Consider the following 20,217-nt stretch of genomic DNA (forward strand, 5'->3'; position numbering starts at 1 on the left):
CGCCAAGACAGAGTACCGATAGACAGAAGGGTTGGGGTTGGCGCAGTAAGCTTGTCAATCACATTAACAGCAGGTTTAAAGGTATATATCATCTTAAATTATTCATGTTTTTCTTTGTATGTGCATAACTCAAGTACCAAAAGCATCCATCAACGCCGTCTGAAATCATGTCTCCCGCCGTTGCTCCTTTGCTCTCAACCCTCAAAGAAAGCAAACCCAACCCAAACCTGGCAGCCAAAATGAAGCTGCCATGTCAACAACATGCTGAACGGGGTATCGTGTAATCTAGGGTATCCGACCGACCATCCTCTTCTTTCATTCTCCCAGCTCGATGTAAAATTCTTGACCACTCATAGATGATACTGAAACGGCGTGATACTAAAATATATATAGATAAACCATTGGGTGAAATACAAAGGAGAAAAAACGCCTGGCCAGCCAACTTGTCGCTTCCCTTTCAGCTCCTCTTCCATCCCCATCACCGAAACACAACTTACCACGAGCTCGATCCGATGTGCTTTCCAGTGTGCTCGTCAACCTCTTGCCCGTAGAGCCGAAGCCTGTAGAAGCAAGTATGATCCGGGCTACCATTGTTCGTGACAGCCCTAATGAGCACCGTATCGACGACAGCATCAAGTGTAACTAGGTCGTCAGAAAGCTTGTGGATAAAGACGCCGTTATCCACATGACGATACTCGTATTCAAATTTGCCAATCTGGACAAATTCCTCCCGAAGGTGGCCGGCGTTGCGGGGATTGGCAACCGCAGTAGGGAATTGTGTGTTCATCCACTTCTGCATCTGCGAATTCTTGGCCTTGTTCTCAAATTTGGCCCAGATTTCAATGTCCTTGGGCATGGAGTCAGGGTCGGTTGTGGCCCCCGGATTGATGTTCTCGACCACAACATACTTGGGAATAACCAGGCCGGCAATACTGATGCCGATGTCGGCCGGGAGCTTCTGCTTGTTCTTGCCAGCATAGATACCAGCACACCAGCAGTGACCGCTGTCTGTCCAGAGGGAGGTAGCATGGAAGCTGTCATGGAGAAACTGTGGTTTCTTGGCCATGGCCCTGAACCACGCCACAGTGCCCATCGCTGGCCTCGCGATTGTGTAGGTCGGAGAAGTAAGACTGCTGTCGATTTGTGCACCATTTCCAAAGGAAAACCAATTGACATGGCGGTTCAACATGTCCATGATAGCGGCGCTTGGGCTTCGCTTGCCAAGGCTGATGGGGGAAGAGCCCAATTCCTTGCCAACGATCTCCTTGATCAGCTTCTGAATTTCTTTCTTACTCAGACCACCCGTCTTATGTTTTTGCTCTTCGATGAGTCCGTGAAGCTCCTTGCGTAGAGCCTCCAAATCCCTTTCAAAGCTTTTCCGAGATATCGCTATTTGCTGTTGGAGATTTTCAACGTACTGGTGACTCGTGACCGTGTCCTGATATGTATCGGCCTCAGAGGTGACTGGCTTGGTGATTGGGTGCCCGGAGAGGAGGCTCGTGATCCTGTGCTTGTTTTTCTCGAACCAGTCCTCGAAAGAGTGATCCAGCCCGGTGCTTTTGATTCGAGACCGAACAGCATCCCAGTGAGCGTCGCTGATTTTTCCCTTTTCAAGCCTGAGAATGGAAGGCTCGTGTTTCATGCGATCCAGGATGGCTTCCCAGAACTCTTTAGCAACAATGATATTGCCATCCCTGTCTTTGGTTACGCGAACCACCTTCGGAAGTGTGGATTGGACACTCTTGAGTGCCAACTCGGTGGCGGTGGCTCTTTTTTCCCAAAACGCTTTGAAATCGTTGTACTGCTGCTCCGTGAACACAGCCATGTCCGGCAACGAACCACCCTTCGTGTATGGAGACGACGGCATCATCCCACGTATCGGACCTCCAGCACCAAGCAAGAAAGAGCAAATGGCGACAATGAAGGAGGCCGCAAGAAACCATTTCACAGCTGGCCACCAAATCCTGCTCAAGATATCGCCTCCCTTGCCCAGCACATCGCCCACCCACGCAGTGGCTGCCGCGACAGTACTTCGATTGACTCCTCCACCTCCTGTGGGCCAACGGCCTGCCCGATTGCCGTGAGTATTGTTTCGAGGACCGGTATATCGACCTCCATGATCGGCGTTTGCGGCTCTATCGTCTTCGTCGCTGGATGATGAATCGGAGGAATCTGGGTCTCTCCTAGGCCCGCCTCCACCGCCAACTGCTGACCTCCCAGCAGTATCGACACGGGCCGCAGGTACAGCAGGATTCGAGATTGAGGGCGCCCTCTCCACCCCCGCTCGTGCACGCCAACCAGGACGCCGACTAACGTTCGCCATGATAAAACCACCAGGATTAGCACCGGCCATACCCCCCCTAACACTTATTGTTCTGTTGGCTTGCCCCATCGTTCCCAGCGCATCTTCCAATGAGCCTGGTTGCGGTTTGGCTGCTACATGACCGACGGCTGGTGACCCGACCCTGACATGAGCTGCGCTGTCGACGACAGCAACATTGGTTTCCTCCTGCCAGCTGCGAGAAGCACCATTCGTGGTTTCTGGAGCGTTCAAGTACCCAGGTGGCTGAGGCATCTCACCACCTGGTATTCGAATTGGGGCACCGACTGAAGGTGAATGTACTGAGAAGTTCGGAGGAAAAGGAAGCGGATTGGAAGTTGTAGGGGGTTGTTGTTGATGTGGATTCGCGACTTGAGAACCGGCCGCCGAGTTGTTTCCAGCCAGTGCAGCTAGGCGAGCCTTGTCAATAGCAATCGCTCTCTCTAGCAGCTCCGCCTGTTTCTTTTCGCGTTCTTCTTTGCGGCGTTGCTTTTCGAGTTCCGCATGTTGAGCTTTGAGAGCCTCCGCACGCTCTTCGGCTTCGGCTTGATTGGATTGTCGTAGAGCATCCACCCGCGCGGTCAACCTATCCAATTCAGGGCTGGTGACATCGGGAAATTCGGGGGAAACGGAATCGTGAGATCTCTTCCGGTTCTGAGTGGGTGGCGATTTCGACCTCGACCTTGCAGAACCTGATCTCGACCTGTTGTCAGATATCATGCCCCTGTTCATCGAAGTGGTGGCGCCCTGCTGTGAGTCGACGAGGGTTTGCTGAGAGGGCCCGCCATTTTCCCGGTCCCCTCCCTGTTGGTCCGACTCTTCCGATTGCGAGCGAGAAATCTGTTGAGATAGCGTCGTTCTCCCTGGAACCTGTGTCCTGCGTACAGTCTGAGGCTGTTGCACAGGCGGGAGAGGTTGCACAGGTTGTTGTGAGTGTGCCGATGAGGTGTTAGTGCGAGATGCCAGTTCCTTCTCCTTAGCTAACAGGCGGGCATTGGCAGCCTCGTTATCTTTAATGACCGTATCAATAACTCCGTGCACTGCCTTGCGTACGTTTCCTCCTCCCATGATCCTAACTCTGTCCGGAAACGTAGCCATTGCAGAGCCATATGAGGTGCTGTACTTGACTGGCATATCGATCCTGACAGCCGTCGTATCAATGGGTTTTCTGGAAGACCGTACAGAGGAAGGCGTGCCAGCTCGTCCGTGCTGCTGAGGTGAGGGCGAAGGGACATTGCCGCCACGACCTGGGTGTTGTCTAGGTGGCATGGTGAAAAGCGAGGGTGAATTAGCGCTATGCTGGAGCGATTTAGAAGAGCCTATTCCTCGCGATATTGGATTTTGGCCGAGATTCAATGCTATGTGCAACGATGTTATTGGACTGCTAAGGGCGTCAGTCATGATCGCTAATGGTGAGTGGTGAAAGCAGATGTGTGAAGTGAAAAGAAAAAAGTAGGGAAAATTCAATCGCAAATGACAATGATAGCCCCAACATTCAGCAAGATATAAAATAACAAGCTGGGTTGCTGAACATGAGACTTCAGTACTGGCAGACTATTCAAAAAAATTTAAAAAAAAATTACAACAATAGGACAAGTGAGAGGAAGGGAGCAAACAAATAACAAATGAGATTGGCGATAACAGAGAGGCTGCGTTAAAGCCCGACGACGCTGCGGGGGTGACTCGTAAGGTGTAGATTTACCTTGTTGTTCAGCGTGACAGTGTGACAGTGTGACAGCGTGTCTGGCCCCAATGCCAAATCCCAAGGCTGCAACAGCCTTTTCCTCGCCTTCTTTTTCGTTGCGACCAATTGCCCAACAGCAACCGACACGTCACGTCCCTGCTCAATCCCAATCAATTGCTCCGGAGTCGCCAGACAGGCAAGGTGAATGGTTTGCCGGGTGGTTGCTAGTTTTCAGTCGCGGCGACGGTACATATCATGGTTGGTCAGAGATGGGATGAAGAGAGCTCGAGGATGGGGCGTTGAAGCGACTAAAATGAGAGATGAAGACGCGCAGACTGTTGTTGACTTTACACGACGCATCGCAAGCGGACATAAAGCTCTTGTCTCTGTGCTGAAAACGGCCTGGTTCTTTATGGCCTCGTAGATTGTTCCCCTTTCATGAGCCTGTCGAGGTGTACATGCTTTGTTCTACAGTGGCCGTTCCTGGTGGTCTGCAGAGCATCTGCCGTGCCAGTGGATCGGCGCGTTTTTTCGAAGCTGGAGCTCTGCGCAATTGAGCCTTTTCCCGTCTCAGCAATGTGGTCTGTGCTTCTTCACCAACTCGTTGTTCGGTCAGTGTGGCTCAGTTTTTTCGTGGCTGCTGATACGTGTTAGTGGCTGGTAGAAAGTTGGTGGGGCAGCAGCAACGTTGGTGACTCCGCAGTGATATCTACTTTACCCCCCACGTATTTACCCGGCAGGCAACTCATCCAAACCTTCCCGCGTGCCTTCCCAGCATCCGCACACTCCCCCATTTTCCAACTTCATGGAGATGTCTTTTCCGGATCAGCCACATCTTGTTAAGAATCTTGACCTAGCACTTACCATTGGAATATCTTTCAATTAAGGGTTTGGGCATATTTATTTAATACCTTGAACAAGCACCTTAAGTTGGCACGACATCCCATCATGTATGAACAGAAGCCGCACACTTGCATACGCACTACCATTGTCGGATCTACTCCCAATGCGCCATCCGTTTCGTATTCCCCTGTGAAGCTCCACCGCTTCCTTCAAATGTTTGCTGAAAATCAGGGTTCGACTTGAGCCACTCTTGCGCATCTGTACAACGGTTCCATGGTGATCTTTGCTGTCTGCGGTTGAATTCCACGTGAAAGGGGTCCTCATCGGTCATCTTCACAGTTGCCTTGTCCATTGCTCGATTCGATATTTTGAGTTTTCTGTCAAGCAGCGAGACTGTTTCAAGCTTCAAGCCACTCAATGGTGGCCCCATCCCCACGAAGCTTAACATGTTGCCAGTGACCTCACTCGCGCCCGTGAGCTGGGCGAGCAGGGGACGACGCAAGTGTTGCAAGGCGGGGTCCCCTGGCTGTTTGACTTCCATCCCGGGCGTCACAAGCACGAAGTGGGAGGTGGAGAGACGGTTGCCCCACGGTTGGCTGCGGGCTAGCGAGATTCGATTTGCGACTTTGTGCTGACCACATCCATAGCAGGCACCTCTCATTTTAATAACCTGCGACCTGCTCCTCCAACGCGACCTTGTTTTGTTCATTCTTTCTGCCCCATCCTCTCGCTCGTTTGATTCCTCGTTTTACACCCGACCCTCGCTACTTCCAACACCCGATCCCGCGAGATCATGGCCGTGGGAACCGTTCTTGTCACTGGGTAAGCCCGTTTCTCACCTCTGCGGCCCTGAGACCCCTCTCCGCAATCGCTGTCCACTCCCCCGCATGGGCGTGCCAGCCGCGAAAAGCATCCCCGCCAAATTCCCCAGAAAAAAGAAACACATCTGACGCTGATATGGGTGGCTTACAGTGGCACCGGCTACATTGGGTCTTTCACCACCCTTGCGCTGCTCGAAAATGACTACAATGTCGTCATTGTCGACAACCTTTACAACTCGTCCAAGGTGGCGGTAGATCGCATTGAGCTGATCTGTGGGAAGCGGCCCTTGTTCTACGAGGTCGACGTGACCAACGAAACCGCCCTCGACGAAGTGTTTGCAAAGCACCCAGAAATCGACAGTGTCATTCACTTTGCAGCTCTCAAGGCAAGTTCCGGATCAGCTGCGTGACATGCGCTTACCCACAGATGCGCTTTTTCCCCGCCAGCGCAACGCAGTGTAACGCTTGCTACATCATCATGGGCCCAGGCTAACTCTTTTCTCCCACCTAGGCTGTCGGCGAATCAGGCGAGATTCCTCTGGATTACTACCGAACCAATGTCGGCGGCAGCATCTCGTTGTTGCGCTCCATGGAGAAGCACAATGTTACCAACATCGTCTTCTCGTCGTCGGCTACCGTTTACGGCGATGCCACCCGCATTCCCAACATGATCCCGATCCCTGAGCATTGCCCAATCGAAGCCACCAATACTTATGGCCGGACCAAGGTTATGATTGAGCAGGTGATTACCGACCAAATCCATGCCCAGAGGCAGAAGAACCAGAAGGCAGGCAAGCCCTTTGAGCAGTGGAACGGGGCGCTCCTGCGTTACTTCAACCCCTGCGGCGCGCATCCCAGTGGTATTATGGGTGAGGATCCGCAGGGTGTTCCCTACAATTTGCTCCCTCTGCTGGGCAAGGTCGCTACGGGGGAGAGGGAGAAGCTGTTGGTGTTCGGTGATGGTAGGTCATTACAAGTCTGTTATACCCCTGCTAGATGGCCGGCTAACACTTGTGAAACAGACTACGCTTCAAAAGATGGCACCGCGATTCGCGATTACATCCACGTCCTTGATCTCGCCTCTGGTCATTTGGCTGCCCTCAACTACCTCCGCGAACACAAGCCTGGGGTTCGCGCCTGGAACCTGGGATCTGGCCGTGGCAGCACAGTGTTCGAGATGATCAAAGCCTTCAGCAAGGTTGTCGGTCGGGACCTGCCGTACGAGGTCGTTGGGAGGAGACAGGGCGATGTGCTTGACCTGACAGCCAACCCTGCCCGTGCAAACGAAGAACTGCACTGGAAGACACAGTTGACGCTGGAAGATGCCTGCGCTGATCTCTGGCGCTGGGTGGAGAACAACCCTAGGGGGTACAGACAAGACCCGCCGGCCGAGCTGCTGGATGCGTTGAAGGCGAGCAAGCACAAGAACTAAGAAAAGATTGATGCGTTTACGATTGTTTATGACTAGCAGGCTGGCAGCAGACGGGTACTGCAAACGATGTATTCTTCTCAGGGCTTTTATTACAGAGATAATGGTTAGACACAAAAGAAGACGTTTTCTCGTTTATTTGAATGGATATTTCGTTTTATTTTCGACAAAACAAAAGGTCTTGACCATGGCAGCACCAATCAAGGTACTATTCGACTTTGAGGAGAAGCTTGCCCGTGGTCTTCCTGCTCTCCAGATCGATGTGCGCCTGGGCAACATTCTTGAGGGGATAAACTTGGTGGATATTGGCGTGGATCTTGCCCGTTACGAGCAAGTCAAAAAGCTCGCTTGTAAAGGTCTCCTTTTCCTCTGGGGTGGTGATGTATCCAGGCATGGAAGGTCTCATAATCTTGATGTTTTTGGGCATGAGGCGGAAGAGGTCGACCGGTTCAACAGCGCCAGACTTAATTGTTTTTCTCTTGTCAGCTTTCCCACGCAACTCGAGAAAAAAGGGGGGGAGGGGGGACTTACCGCATTCCCAAACACAATGATCGTCCCCTTCCTCGCCACGACATCTAGGTCTACCGTTCCAAACGTCGCCTTGCCCACCCCGTCGAAAATTACATCTACGCCCTTGTTGTTGGTGATTTCCTTGACCTGCCGGATGACTTCTTCCTGCGGGAGGCTAGAGTCAACCACCCATCCTGCTCCCAACTTCTTGGCCAATTCGCACTTCTGTTTGCCGCCGGCGGTGGCGATGATCTTGGCGCCCATGACGGCGAGGATCTGGACGAGCATGGAGCCTGTCCCGCCTGCTGCTGCGTGGACGAGGGTCCATGGTCCTTCAGAGATTCCGAGTTGCTGGGTGATTCCTGCTGCTTCGCGGATGAAAGTTAGGGCGGTGAGACCTTGAAGATAGGCTGCGCAGGCGGTTTCGGGGGTGAGCGAGGCCGGGAGGATAGTGGCTTGGGTGAGGGGGGAGGTTAGGAGGGTGTATTGGGCGTATGTGTTGTCTGCTAGGTAGACTACGCGGGAGCCTACGGGGTAGGAGGGGTGGGAGGAGGCGGTGATGGTGCCGGCGGCTTCTTTGCCTGTGATCAGGGGGTAGGGAGAGGTGGTGTCGTTTGAGCCGTTGGTGGAGGGGTGGTTGCTGTTGGAGGAGGGGGAGGGAGGTTTGTAGAGACCGGTGCGGAAGTATCTGGGTGTTGGTTAGGATAGGGGATTAAATGAGGGGAGCATGTGGGGAGCATACGTGTCGATATAGTTGACGCCAACATACTCGTTGCGGATGAGGATTTGGCCTTCACCGAGAGAAGGGACGGGTAAGCCGGTCTTGTATTCCAGGACATCGGGACCACCTGGACGGGGGATAACAACGCCGAACATGGTTTTGGGAATGGGTGCCATTTTGACTTGTACGAGTATTTGTTTACTTCGGACCGGCGGTTTGTGATAGCAACACTGACGTTATCAAAGGTGCTGTTGGGATGGGCACATGGAGATGGGATATCTGAGGTAGGTATGTAGTCCAGCGTGGGGAAGGACCGGACTGAGTAAGACACTCGGGATGAACTATCGTAGTCGGATGAACTGTGTCTCGGACTGTCGATGGGGCCGGTGTTTTTTATTCACAAAGTTGACAAGATGAAGGATTACGTGAAAAGCATCAATTTGAAATTCACTGCGTTTAAATGATCAGATCCTTCCCCCTACGTCTTTACCGCCGACATTGAAGCCGATGACTAGAATATCATTCGGAATTTCACGATATCCAGCTTCCCCTCTTCATGCCACATCATGTTACACATACGACTAGGACCGAGTCGGAGGTTGATCCGGGGATGACTAATGATGTCATCAGTAAGCGGTTGTCGGATTTAGTTGAACAGGATCTCTGGCAACAACGTCGTGCTCCAACGTCGTGAGCCGGGATATACCGAATCTCAGTCCTTCAGGCCTTGAGTTTGAGAGAAAGTGTGTGGTGTTTTAAGTCTGTCTGCCTTGGCTATCGTGAGACCTGTTGGGCTTGCATGCGTCCTCCGGGTACATCGGACAAAACTCCATGCTCAACCCGCTTTGCTTTTTTCCACACCAGATGGCGGCGGACTATAACTTCCCTTCCGCCATGACAGCACCAGAAAGAATAGCAGAAAAGAGTAAAATCGTCAAAGAAGAAGCTGCCCCGCGTTTTGAAATCTTGATTGGCGTCCTTGGTGGGGCTGCTTAGCGCTCGAAACGCTGCGGCTTGGTGGCCAATTCAGTGGCTGTGCTTTGCGACAGCGGCTTCAAAGCCAACCTATCACTCTCACCACAAAATATTTGGCACTCAGAAGTGGGTTAAACACCTATTGTATTATAAACCACACCTCGAAAGATAATCGTCAGGCTTTTAAAGATAGATGATACGCCTTTAAAGATAGTTTAAAGATCCTTAAAGATAGTTAACAAGGCCTTAAAAGATAGTTTAAAGTCTTATTAATTTACTTTTGAGGCATTGTTGACAGTATAATATGAGGTCAACTTACTTGCTGTGCCAATTATTTTGTAGAGAGGGTGCCTATGCATTGCAAAGTCAAGCCCCAAGCCTAGCTGTGAGCTTCCTTACCCTGTAACCTGTCCCATCTCACAGGGGGCTTAAGCTCAAGTTACACAGCGCCCCAATAATAGACGCCGTGAATATTCAACCAGAAATGCGAAAGTGCCTCGTCATCTCAAGTTTCCATGGTCTAATCCTCTTGGTACAACTCTCTAGTCTTTTCCATCTCCTCGCATTCATTCATCCTTCAAACCAACCCCGAAAGTTCGTTCCGCAGCGCGTCAAAAACTGCCTTGGCGCGCTGTGATCGTCGCAGAGTAGCGGCAACGGGCCCACAGAACCACGTACACCACCACGAGGCTGGCCACGCAAACCGTCCAATTTGGACGCGAGACTGGCCGACAAACCGTTACATCTGGATCTTCTGTTTCTCTCCAGCTTGTGATCTTTACCAGCATATTGGGAGTTCATCGTTGACACCTCCAGCAAAAACACCTCCGAGGGTGACTTCTTTGTCCGCGGTGTGATGATCACTTCTCAGTGAACAAGGTTTTACAGCCCAAGCAGAAAGACGGGAGCAGCACCTAATTCTGCCGAAGGCGAAACATATCCGCGTTTCGACACAGACTTTCCAGCTATATACACACATATCTGTCTGGTCATGATCTTTCTGAGCTCGACAGTTTATGACGATGACTTCTCCCTTTAGCCACGACGGTGGTCGTCGGGCACGGCTCCAACAGATCGCCGCCGCTTGGGGTATCCACCCAACCATTCCACCTGTAACAGTTCAACAGCGACCTCCACAACGACGAACACCACAAGATGATTTTCAAGCAGAAGAGTTATTGAAGCGGCAAAGACTGAGCGCCTCTGCGGACGGCAACAAAAGTTCTCAAAATGCAAGCATCAAACGCGCTTTCAGCTCAAACAAAAAGCCCTCAGGAACCTGGGACCCCAACGAAATATTCGAGGCTCTGGACGCTCTGGTCACCAATCGAGGAGCACCAGGCGTTGCGGATGCCTTGATTGCCAAGCTGGTGAACGCGGGAGGAAATGTCAATGTGTCAACCATCAAAAACAAGACCAACCTGCTCACTCGGAGAAAAAGCTTGGAGAACTTGGAAAGAAGCAGAGTGCTGCAAAGGGCGGTTCAAAACCGGCACACCGACATGGTTGCTGTCTTGGTTCAGTATGCCGATCCCCTCACCCTGGATGCGGCCCTTCCTCTTGCGATACGATCTGGGGATTTAGAAATGCTGGCCATGTTACTTCACCAAGGGGCCAACTCCACGCAAACCCAAGATGCCCAGGACGCCTTCAGGCAGCTCTGCATCATGGGTGGCCATGCGGATCTAGTTGGCTTGATCTTGCAATCGGAAGGAAGGCCATCATCACAATGGATATCCATGTCCATGGTTGACGCTACACGTAAAGGCTGCTTCCATACAGTTATGAGGCTCAGCCGGTCGACAGCTGATGGGGACTACCACAAAGCCGAAGCGCTCAAGACGGCCATCTCCCAGTGCAGGGTCGATATCGCCCTTGCCATCCTTACCGGTACAAAACCACCTACACAGGGTGGCCAGGGTGTTCTGGAAAGCTTTGCACAGTTGGTGGAACACCCCTCACTTGGTCCCAATGACAGACTTCCCTTCACCGAGGCCCTCCTCTGTGCTGGTGCTTCAGGGGAACCGATTGCGATGGCACTCGCTCAAGCTTCTGTCAACGAGTATTATGATATGGTTGATTTACTCGTGTCTTATGGAGCTTCAATTGAGCACCAAGAGGCCGCCATTGTGCGGCACGCCTTGTCCACTGGACGAACTAGCTTGGCCCAGTTATTACTGAGCGAAAGGTCTACACTTAGCCCAGCATATGCCTCGGAATGCCTCGATAGCATACCGAAAACTATTGCACCCGAGGATCGGCATGCTATGCTTAGTCTCTTGCTTCGAAAGGGGGCAAGCGGGCCCCGTCTACACGAAGTGCTTATCGATGTCGTAAAGGCCAACGATCTTCAATCTGCCCAACTGTTACTTACCCCACAGTTTCCCGGTGGGCAGCCAGCCTCCAGTCACAACTTAGGAAACGGGAAGCATGGTGTGGTAGCTGTTAGACACGCGGTTGCTTCAGTTGATCATAGGAATGGTCTGGCCTTGAGCATCGCGGTCCAGATGGGTCAGTTGCAAATGGTGAAACAGCTGTTGGCCGGTAGGCCAAGTACACAAACTCTGGACCATATCTTTCCTCTCGTTCGAGCCCTTCAGCCGGCGATTCGATATCAGATCGCCGAACAGTTTCTAACCGCGGGCCTGTCGAGCCCCTGTGTTTCGGTCGCTCTGCAAGAGGCGATCGAAGAACAGCCCCCACGCCGAGACGAAAACTTTATAAGCATGCTTCTCAGATTCAACGCCGACGTCAATTTCAACGATGGTGCTGGCGTCTTGTCGGCTATAGCTATTCGGGATCTCCCTCTTCTAGAAAGGTTGCTCACAAATAAGCCAGCACCTCAAACAATGGCTGCTGCCGTCATGAAGGCTATGGAAGAGCCGGATAGGGAGACACGATTCCGCATGCTTAGCCTGCTTGTTCCGAGCGCTGGTCGTGGTGAGACATCGCAAGCACTGGTACATGCTCTGGCCGTCAAACCCGTGGATATGCAACTTGCCAGGCTTCTCCTGGAACAAGGACGGGCAGATGCCAACTTCGACCATGGAGCGTCTGTTATTTCAGGTACGTGGTCATACGTTATGTGTGTTCTTTGACGTCTCTGACATGAGACAGCCATTAATGATCCCGAACCATCATTGCTGGAACTGGTCCTACAATACGGTGGCCCCAGTCCAGACACACTCTTTCAAGGGTTGGCCATGTTGTCAGAGGTGCCGACAAACCAAGTAAAGGCGGCCAAGGTTGACTCCATTCTTCGCCGAACACGGGATAAGAACATCCTGAACGCCATACTTGTCAAAGAGGTCCAGACGCTTCTCAAGATAACACCAGAAAAGCGCCAACTTGGCGTCATCTCTTCACTTCTCGCAGCCGGAGCGGATGTAAACTCCAACAAAGCGGCCGCTCTGTCGTGCGCTGTGAAGGCGGCCGACTCTGCCATAGTCGACCTGTTATTCACCGTCAACCCCAATGCTACATCACTCGCCGCGGCCCTCCCACAATCGCTCAATATTCTTGACCCCATGGATAGACTAACGTTCACCCAGAAACTGATAGAATCAGGAGCGCCAGGAGCCGAGGCCAACCGGGCATTGGTTTATGCAATCAATGCCCACCCGAACGACCTACCTCTTATTTCACTCCTTGCTACCCATGCGGATTCCTCTGGGGGCGACGCTCTCCTCACCGCCATCAAAAAGGAAAACCCTGAGATTGTACAGCTGGTGCTGGACAAGTCGTCCACGGTTTACTCGCAACAAGTACTGCAGGATGGGTTGGTGGATGCGCTCTTGGTTACAAACAAGACCAAAAGAGTGGCCATATGTAAGGCGCTGCTCGTTAAGGGGGTAAAGGGGCAGATTGTTTCTGATGCACTGCTGTCTGCTGCCTCAGACGGCGATATTGAGCTTGGAAGGGTTCTTTCCGACTACGGAGCAAGCGCTGATCACCGCGATGGACAAGCCATTGTGGAGGCTTGTGGAGCAGGAGCTAAGGATGTGATGGAGATGCTTTTAAGAGGTCAAGGTGGCCAGGTCGGGGAGCAAACCCTTATCAAGGGGTTCCTGGCAGCGAGTCAGGTTGTTGATCTGAAGCGCCGGGAGGATGTGTTCCGCATCTTACTCCAAAAGGGGGTCAAAGGTGAGGTTGTGGACGCACAGCTTGTTTCGGCGGCCAAGTTTGGAGATGACGGCGAAGGGCTCGTGAGACTGCTGCTTCAGCATGGGGCAAGCGTGGACTACAATGCTGGAGAGGCTGTCTGGAATGTCACGAGAGGGGCAAATATGGGGTGCTTGAAGCTTATGCTTGGCATCGATAGCGGCAGGGAACAGGAAAAGAAGCCAAACAAGGTGACCTTGCTGCGGTCGCTCAAGGCAAGCAGAAAGCTGAGCAGGGACTCGAGGTTACAGGTTGTGGACTGGTTGTTTCAAGCTGGAATGCCGCCATGCGAGGAGGTCAACATCGCTTTGAACAGAGTCGTGAAGGAGGATCCAGATTTGCGGTTGGTTGGGCTGTTGCTCAAGAACGGGGCATCGCCGCTGTCTAATGGCTGCGAGACGCTGACGGATGCAGCTCAGATGCTGCTGGTGGATGTGTTACAGCTGCTTTTGGCGGGTGACATCCCACAGAAGGATGTGTCATGGACCTTCAAACAAGCGTTCACCCCACAGGCATCGGTGACTTGGTTTACGGAGAAAGGTTTCCTGGTCGCGAAAATGTTACTCGCCAAGGGTGCAGAGGGGGAGAGCCTGACACTGGCGTTGATGACGGCCATCGATGCCTATGACACGGAGAAGGACGAGCTGGCGCGCAAATTCGCTAGTCTGCTACTTCAACACAAGGTTGACGTGTCTTACGAAGATGGCATCGTGCTGCGAAAGGCGGCTCAGCGGGCAGATGCAGACCTTATTCGACAGGTCCTACAACAGAATCCGGATTCAAGAGCCGTTTCCCTCGCATTCGGCTACATTTTCGACCATGCGGATCTATCGGAAGAAGACACCCTTCGACTCATCACTCTCTTCACCGAATATCACGATGGAGAGGAGAGGCTAGACGTCATGTTTCCACCCGCTGTCGGTACCGAACCAGTGCTATTCCGAGCCTTGAACAGATTTCCGCGGTCTGCCAAAATCATGGAGACGCTGCTTGATGCGGGCTATTACCACGATCAACTGACCACGATGAGAGTTATGGAGGATATTGACGAGGAAGAACAGGTCAATTTGCTATTTTGGGCCATTTCACAGCCACAGAAGCGGGTCAGCAATTCTGTCATTGAACTGCTGGTTATCCGTGGTGCAAAGGTGAATTTTGAGACCAAAATCTCCAAGACAACACCTCTCATGTTGGCTATCCGAGCCAAAAGGCAGGATGTGGTCAAATGTCTCATTCTCGCCGGTGCCGAGGTCGATGTGATGGATGTGACAGGCAACACGCCGATGACAATGGCAACTGAGATGGGTGGCGAACTGGGCACAAGCATGATGTCCAACATTTTGGCAGCAGATCCAAATGCAAGCCAGAATGATGGCTCTGTTCACAACGCGGCCAGGGAATTGAACCTACAGGCCCTGAAGGTCTTGGTCGAGTTTGGCCATGATGTCGACTTTCCCAGCACCCTGCATGGTGGTCGGAGTGCACTGGGAGAGCTATGCCTAAACGCTGCAAGCGGAGGCTCGCTGACAGCAAGTCAGGAAAAGCAAATGCAAAAGTGCATGAGTTATCTGATCAGGGAAGCTGGGTCAGATCTTACAATCCAGTGTGAGGGCAAGACCGTCCTACTGCTCGCGCTGGAGAGTCTGGATCCTATCGCCACAACAAGTGCCTTGCTGAAGACAGGGGTCTGGAAGTACATCAACGAGCCATACAACCAGTTCACTGACGGGACATACACATACTCGCCATCGCAATATGTCCAGCGAGTCCTACCCAACATCAAAACCAAGGCTCGACTCTTGGAGCTGCTCAAAGCCAACCGTTGCAAGGACGTCTTTTACGGCAACGACCCTGCCCAACCCCAACCAGAGGGCGCAATGAACCTGCCGCCCGAGCTTCTCCGAGCTGAACGTGAGCGTCGCGCCCTCGAGACTCGGATCCAAAAAGAAAAACAAGAACACAACGCCGCCCTGACCCGCCAAAAAGAAATCGCCGACTTCCAAAACCAGCTCTTCAAGACCCGTGCCGAGATCGAAGACTCCCGCACCCGCCGTATGCGCCAAGACGAGCTCGACTTTCACCAGACACGCCAAAGACAAGCTGATCAGGCCTTTGCGAAAGAGCTTCAGCGACGGAAGGCTGAGCGGGAGGCGAACGTGGAAGCTGAGCAGCGCCTGACCGAGGCTGGCTTGACGAGGGCGAGGCTGATCAAGGAGGCGGAGCTGGAGATGGAGGAGAGGAAGCAAGAGAAGATGATTGACTATGCCAACCAGATGAGCTCGGTTAGGGTTCGGGAGAGAGAGGCGATCGACCGAGTTGATGCTGCGTCCGAGGCGAGGATGACGAAGCGGCTTCAGGAGCATAGGAGGTTGGTAGAGGGGCAGAATCAGCTGGCTGGTAGACTGCAGAATGGGGTTGATGGGCAGGGGAGGAGGTTGGGGGGGTATATCACTGGCGAACTTGACTGAGAGGAGTCTTTGGGTAGGTTCAGGGGGGACAGGGGGAGACAAACAAAACAGTGAAAATGTACGGAGGTTCCGGAACAAAGACAGTAAACTTGCCTGTTACTTACCAAGCCTTCCATTTTTTTAAGCCTTAGCCCCGCTCCTAGCGAAACTATTATTAAAACTACCACCTACTTTAAACTGACTTTTGCTACGCCTATCAAGCTACCCGGCGAAGGTGTTAATATAATTAAAATCGTCGTTTTTTGCTTTATTTATTTATTATAATTATATTATGTTAAAAGAGGTGCTATTGATGCCTGTAAAATGTAGGCTCAAATAGCTATCGGCGCAGTACACTAAGAGTGAAGAAGACTTTGACTGCAGTATTCGGTAGTAGCCGAGGCATTGAAGGAAGATGCATTGCAGAGACGGCGCCCTACAATATATAGAAGATAATTACTGTTATATAGGCCTTGTGAGGCACTAAATAAGTGTGGTGAACCAGTATGTTGATTGAACTTAAAGTCTAAGAAATATCACAGTGAACAGGGTCTGAGGCAGAGGTCTTATAGGCCTTCGGTCTCTCAACCGCTCTTCGAAGCTCTCTCCGAACCCAGTCCCGAACGCCCGCTAAGTCCGCTAGCTAAAATAAGGTTACAGGCTACGTTGCGCTACCGTTTTCACCCGTGCAGGGCGCTAGCCTTGGCGTCCGGCTTCCTGGGACCTCGGCTTGCTTCAGAGGGGCCGAGTTCCACTCCGGTTGCCGTGGTCCCTAAACCTCAGTGAACAGATTCGTGTTGAGACCCACCGTTGATGCGTTAGCGATACCGCACTTCAACTGACCGATTTCCACCCCAAAACAAAATGAAATGCGGGCGGACGAATATATCGGGGGATAGAGATGTTATCGGCCCTCTAATTATCAGCTTGGTGAATGATGCGGGATGTTTGCGATGGGCGTCAGTTACGGATGAGGAAATGCGCATAATCAAGTCACATTTACGTGATACGTTTGGTGTCTCAGCGATGGAGCTATGTGACCCATTTGTTGTACTCGATTACGATAGTACAGTTGCCGGAATAGGGACTCTTCCCCGTAGCGTTGGCGGGTTTGTACCGATTTGGCGGGATTTCGACGACGATTTTGCTTTCTGGCCATTATACGGTGAACATGGACGAGGAGAACCATTTACATCGGAAATACCAGGACTGGAAGACTTCAACGCGATTGATGGACCGACTTGGGACCAGATGGCACTGCTGGCGAATACACCGTTTCTCGACGCCGAAGCGATAGCATATATCTCCGGCATTCTCATCATCCAAACCCCATTAGTCCGGAGGCGGAGTTCCTTGCTAAGCTACAAGACCGACCTCGATGGTATAGCAGATTTCCATGGGGAGTTCAATGGCACAACGGCCCCTTAATACCCACCGAAGCAAGGCGACGGCATAAAAACTCCCGACCCAACCGAACTTATTGCTATCGATCGAGAAACACGGTGCAAGAAAGAGGACAATACGGATTACATTTTGTTTGATGAATAGTTTTACCCAGGGGCCCAAATCTCATCCACCTCTTCAAGCGGTGCAATCTGGAGTAGCGTATCGGCAGGTGTACTGGTTCGGAAAGGGGTGGAACGGCGGGTGACTATACCCCGTCATACTTGGATGGATCATGACAAAAAAAAGGCAAAGAACATCTTCGGGAGACAGATTGCTTGGAAGAAAAAACTTTTTACAGGGCAATACAAAGGCGACCCAGGCACGAAAGTTGGGTATGTACGAGAAGTAATCGGTGGTACCGATATTGGACTGCTTAAACTGGATGACGGCATTGAATTCGAGAATACCCTACTTACTCTAATATTTCTTAGTCCTTAAGTTCAATTAATATACTGGTTCACCACATTTATTCAGTGCCTCACAAGCCTATATAACAGTAATTATCTTCTATATATTGTAGGGTGCCGTCCTTGCAATCCATCTTCCTTCAATGCCTCGGCTACTATCGAATACTGCAGTCAAAGTCTTCTTCACTCTTAGTGTACTGCGCCGATAGCTATTTGAGCCTACATTTTACAGGCATCAATAGCACCTATCTCAACATATTGTACATAGGTTTCCGCCATAATATATGTCACAGTGCCGACCAAGGACTAGGGTGAGTGTCTTGTTATTGCGCGAGGGAAAGGAAAAGAGGAGCAAAGCTCCCTACGAAGCGGTGTCTAAATACACCCGAAGCGGCGCTACTCCTCTCGTGCTCCACACCGTGTTCTCCCAAACGCATCGCTCTGATACCGCGACATTATGAGCGGGTTTTTTAATGTACAGTATGTTGTGGGAATTGATATGCCGGCGGATGGGATGACAAAGGCGCTCCACAGAGTGATGCATGCGAGGTTCGTTGAGCTACTGGGCATGGTATTAAAGAGGGTACCGTGCTTGAATTTGGAATAGGAGGACTCAGGTTGTATGGAATAGATAGATCACCACCAGGTTTGCAGGGTTTTTTTGGTATCACGGGCTTCATTTTCGGCGACGAGGAGGTCTGGTTTGGCTGTAGGCCTGCCTGGGAGGGGGTGTGGGAGGTATTGCTCCTGGAGGATTGGTTCAGACAGGTTGCTCCTAGGGCTTCGGCCCTGAGGCCCACAAATCAGTGTTGATAGGGATAGGTTTTTGCTCTCCGGAGTTGTTTGTTGAAGTACTTCAGCATATCATCACCTTTTATATATCTCTGCTGCCGCCTGACACGATTGAGTCCCCAAAAATGCGAGTCAGGACGGCTGGTTCGTATTACAAGGTGTGGTCTCACAACTGAAGGGGAAAAAGATGGTTGTTTTCTTCAGGCTATGTCTCAAACTCAAGATTCCAAGTTAAGGGCTCTTGGCGGGCACAAATCTTGTCAACCCAACGGATACAGACGCCAGTTTATAAGGGATCAGACGCGCGAGTTCTGGGTCTGGGTGATGATGGCGGAAATATTTTGGCGTACGACACTGGGAACTGTTTGCAGTAATGGCTAGAGTATGAAATTGCAGCCGACAAATTGAAACGTCCCGTGCTGACGCAGCCTTGCCGTGCCGGGTCCCAACATCCTGTTCCACATATGTGTGCACTGTGGCCGTTCGGATACCTGCAGGGCAAGGTGGGAGCGTTTGCTTGTTTATATTTCGTTCCGGCCCAGATTAAAAACTTTTCCTTCTCATTATCGCATCTTCCGTCTTTGCCAGTACAAGCGCAGTCTATCCACCTTAAGATGGACGAAGATGATGGCCAGCCTTTGCAGGTTGCCAGCCCTCCTCTCGTAAGCCGCTTATATTTGGCTTCTAGCCTCCCTCCTTGTATAGCACTAACATTGTCAAGGAATTCCGTATCGGTGGCCAGCTTGTCTTTGCTTAGACTTCCAAGTTATTAGATCCGCGTTGTACCGCGTACCGCCTGAAGCTTAAACAGCCACTCTTTCTCCCATTAATCTAGTTTTTTGCCACTTACTACCCTCGAATATAGATATACTACCCTAGATAGTTTTACCCCCCGATAACTATTATTAAAAAACGAAAGGTAGGCTAGGAAGTCGAGTTCGATAGGGAGAAGCAGGTCTACGATGTCTTGAAACCGCTTCAGGGAACTGTTATCCTATATCTCTAAGGCGAGGGAGTATATGATGGGTCACCGGCCTTGGTTTTATTATTTATCCGTGGAAAGACTATCTACGAGCTCCTACGCGAGAGTAGATTACTTAAGGATAAAGACCTGGAAGCCCTACGCAACAGCCTTCAAGATGCTCTTCGAGCGCTAACGGTGTATGGAGTCGAGTATACTGATATGAAAACGGACAACTTCCTGCTTACAGACTATGGGTGAGCGACGGTTGTCGACCTTGAGCAGGCAGAGCTAAATAGAGCAAACGTCTGGGAAGGAAGTACCAATAACGCCAATGTTGATTACCTCATGTATCAGTTGAGCGAGCCGCGCAGACTAGCACTTCGTCGATCCACTGAGCAAGGCCTGCTGCCCATCCCAGGCGCAGCTAAAGGCCAGCTCGTCCATCATCGCGGCTAAGTGGGCAGCGGCTGAGGCAAGCAGATATAGAACTTTATTTTTCTATCTATTCTATCTACATTTGGTGGAATCGTTGTCTATGGCGAGACCCCCGCATGGGATTTGAGCCTATGGTACCCGACGGGTCCCTGGGAGCCAGAGACGCCGAACAATGCAAGAGATTTACGAGTTCCTCAAATCGGAAATTTGCATAGCCCAGGCCCGCCAGGAGGAATATGCCAACCGGAAACGCAAGGCTGCC

General features: G+C 51.6%; 5 protein-coding genes across 5 annotated transcripts; 3 read left to right on the forward strand and 2 right to left on the reverse strand.

Moving 5' to 3' along the window:
* Positions 1-50: 50 nt before the first annotated feature.
* Positions 51-4,261, reverse strand: QC761_123390 (uncharacterized protein; the record flags this gene model as incomplete). The annotated part of the gene is made up of 3 exons (XM_062875603.1): positions 51-3,701; positions 4,057-4,228; positions 4,255-4,261. The coding sequence occupies 3 exons, from the start codon at positions 4,259-4,261 to the stop codon at positions 494-496; spliced, it is 3,387 nt and encodes a 1,128-aa protein (XP_062736184.1). The 3' UTR covers positions 51-493.
* Positions 4,262-5,640: 1,379 nt separating this feature from the next.
* Positions 5,641-7,100, forward strand: GAL10 (UDP-glucose-4-epimerase; the record flags this gene model as incomplete). Its single annotated transcript, XM_062875604.1, has 4 exons — positions 5,641-5,669; positions 5,820-6,054; positions 6,180-6,630; positions 6,691-7,100. The coding sequence occupies 4 exons, from the start codon at positions 5,641-5,643 to the stop codon at positions 7,098-7,100; spliced, it is 1,125 nt and encodes a 374-aa protein (XP_062736185.1).
* A 49-nt stretch (positions 7,101-7,149) lies between these two features.
* Positions 7,150-9,271, reverse strand: QC761_123410 (uncharacterized protein). Its single transcript, XM_062875605.1, has 3 exons — positions 8,350-9,271; positions 7,629-8,295; positions 7,150-7,560 (listed from the first exon to the last, which is right to left on the reverse strand). The coding sequence occupies exons 1-3, from the start codon at positions 8,502-8,504 to the stop codon at positions 7,306-7,308; spliced, it is 1,077 nt and encodes a 358-aa protein (XP_062736186.1). The 5' UTR covers positions 8,505-9,271; the 3' UTR covers positions 7,150-7,305.
* A 452-nt stretch (positions 9,272-9,723) lies between these two features.
* Positions 9,724-16,117, forward strand: QC761_123420 (uncharacterized protein). Its single transcript, XM_062875606.1, has 2 exons — positions 9,724-12,369; positions 12,421-16,117. Exons 1-2 carry the CDS (start codon positions 10,320-10,322, stop codon positions 15,930-15,932), a joined length of 5,562 nt encoding a protein of 1,853 aa, XP_062736187.1. The 5' UTR covers positions 9,724-10,319; the 3' UTR covers positions 15,933-16,117.
* Positions 16,118-19,101: 2,984 nt separating this feature from the next.
* Positions 19,102-19,976, forward strand: QC761_0027010 (uncharacterized protein; the record flags this gene model as incomplete). Its single annotated transcript, XM_062872184.1, has 5 exons — positions 19,102-19,218; positions 19,245-19,301; positions 19,485-19,544; positions 19,569-19,774; positions 19,817-19,976. Exons 1-5 carry the CDS (start codon positions 19,171-19,173, stop codon positions 19,974-19,976), a joined length of 531 nt encoding a protein of 176 aa, XP_062736188.1. The 5' UTR covers positions 19,102-19,170.
* Between the last annotated feature and the right edge of the window lie 241 nt (positions 19,977-20,217).

This window comes from Podospora bellae-mahoneyi (genome assembly GCF_035222275.1).
Source record: "Podospora bellae-mahoneyi strain CBS 112042 chromosome 1 map unlocalized CBS112042p_1.2, whole genome shotgun sequence".
Taxonomy (NCBI): Eukaryota; Fungi; Ascomycota; class Sordariomycetes; order Sordariales; family Podosporaceae; genus Podospora; species Podospora bellae-mahoneyi.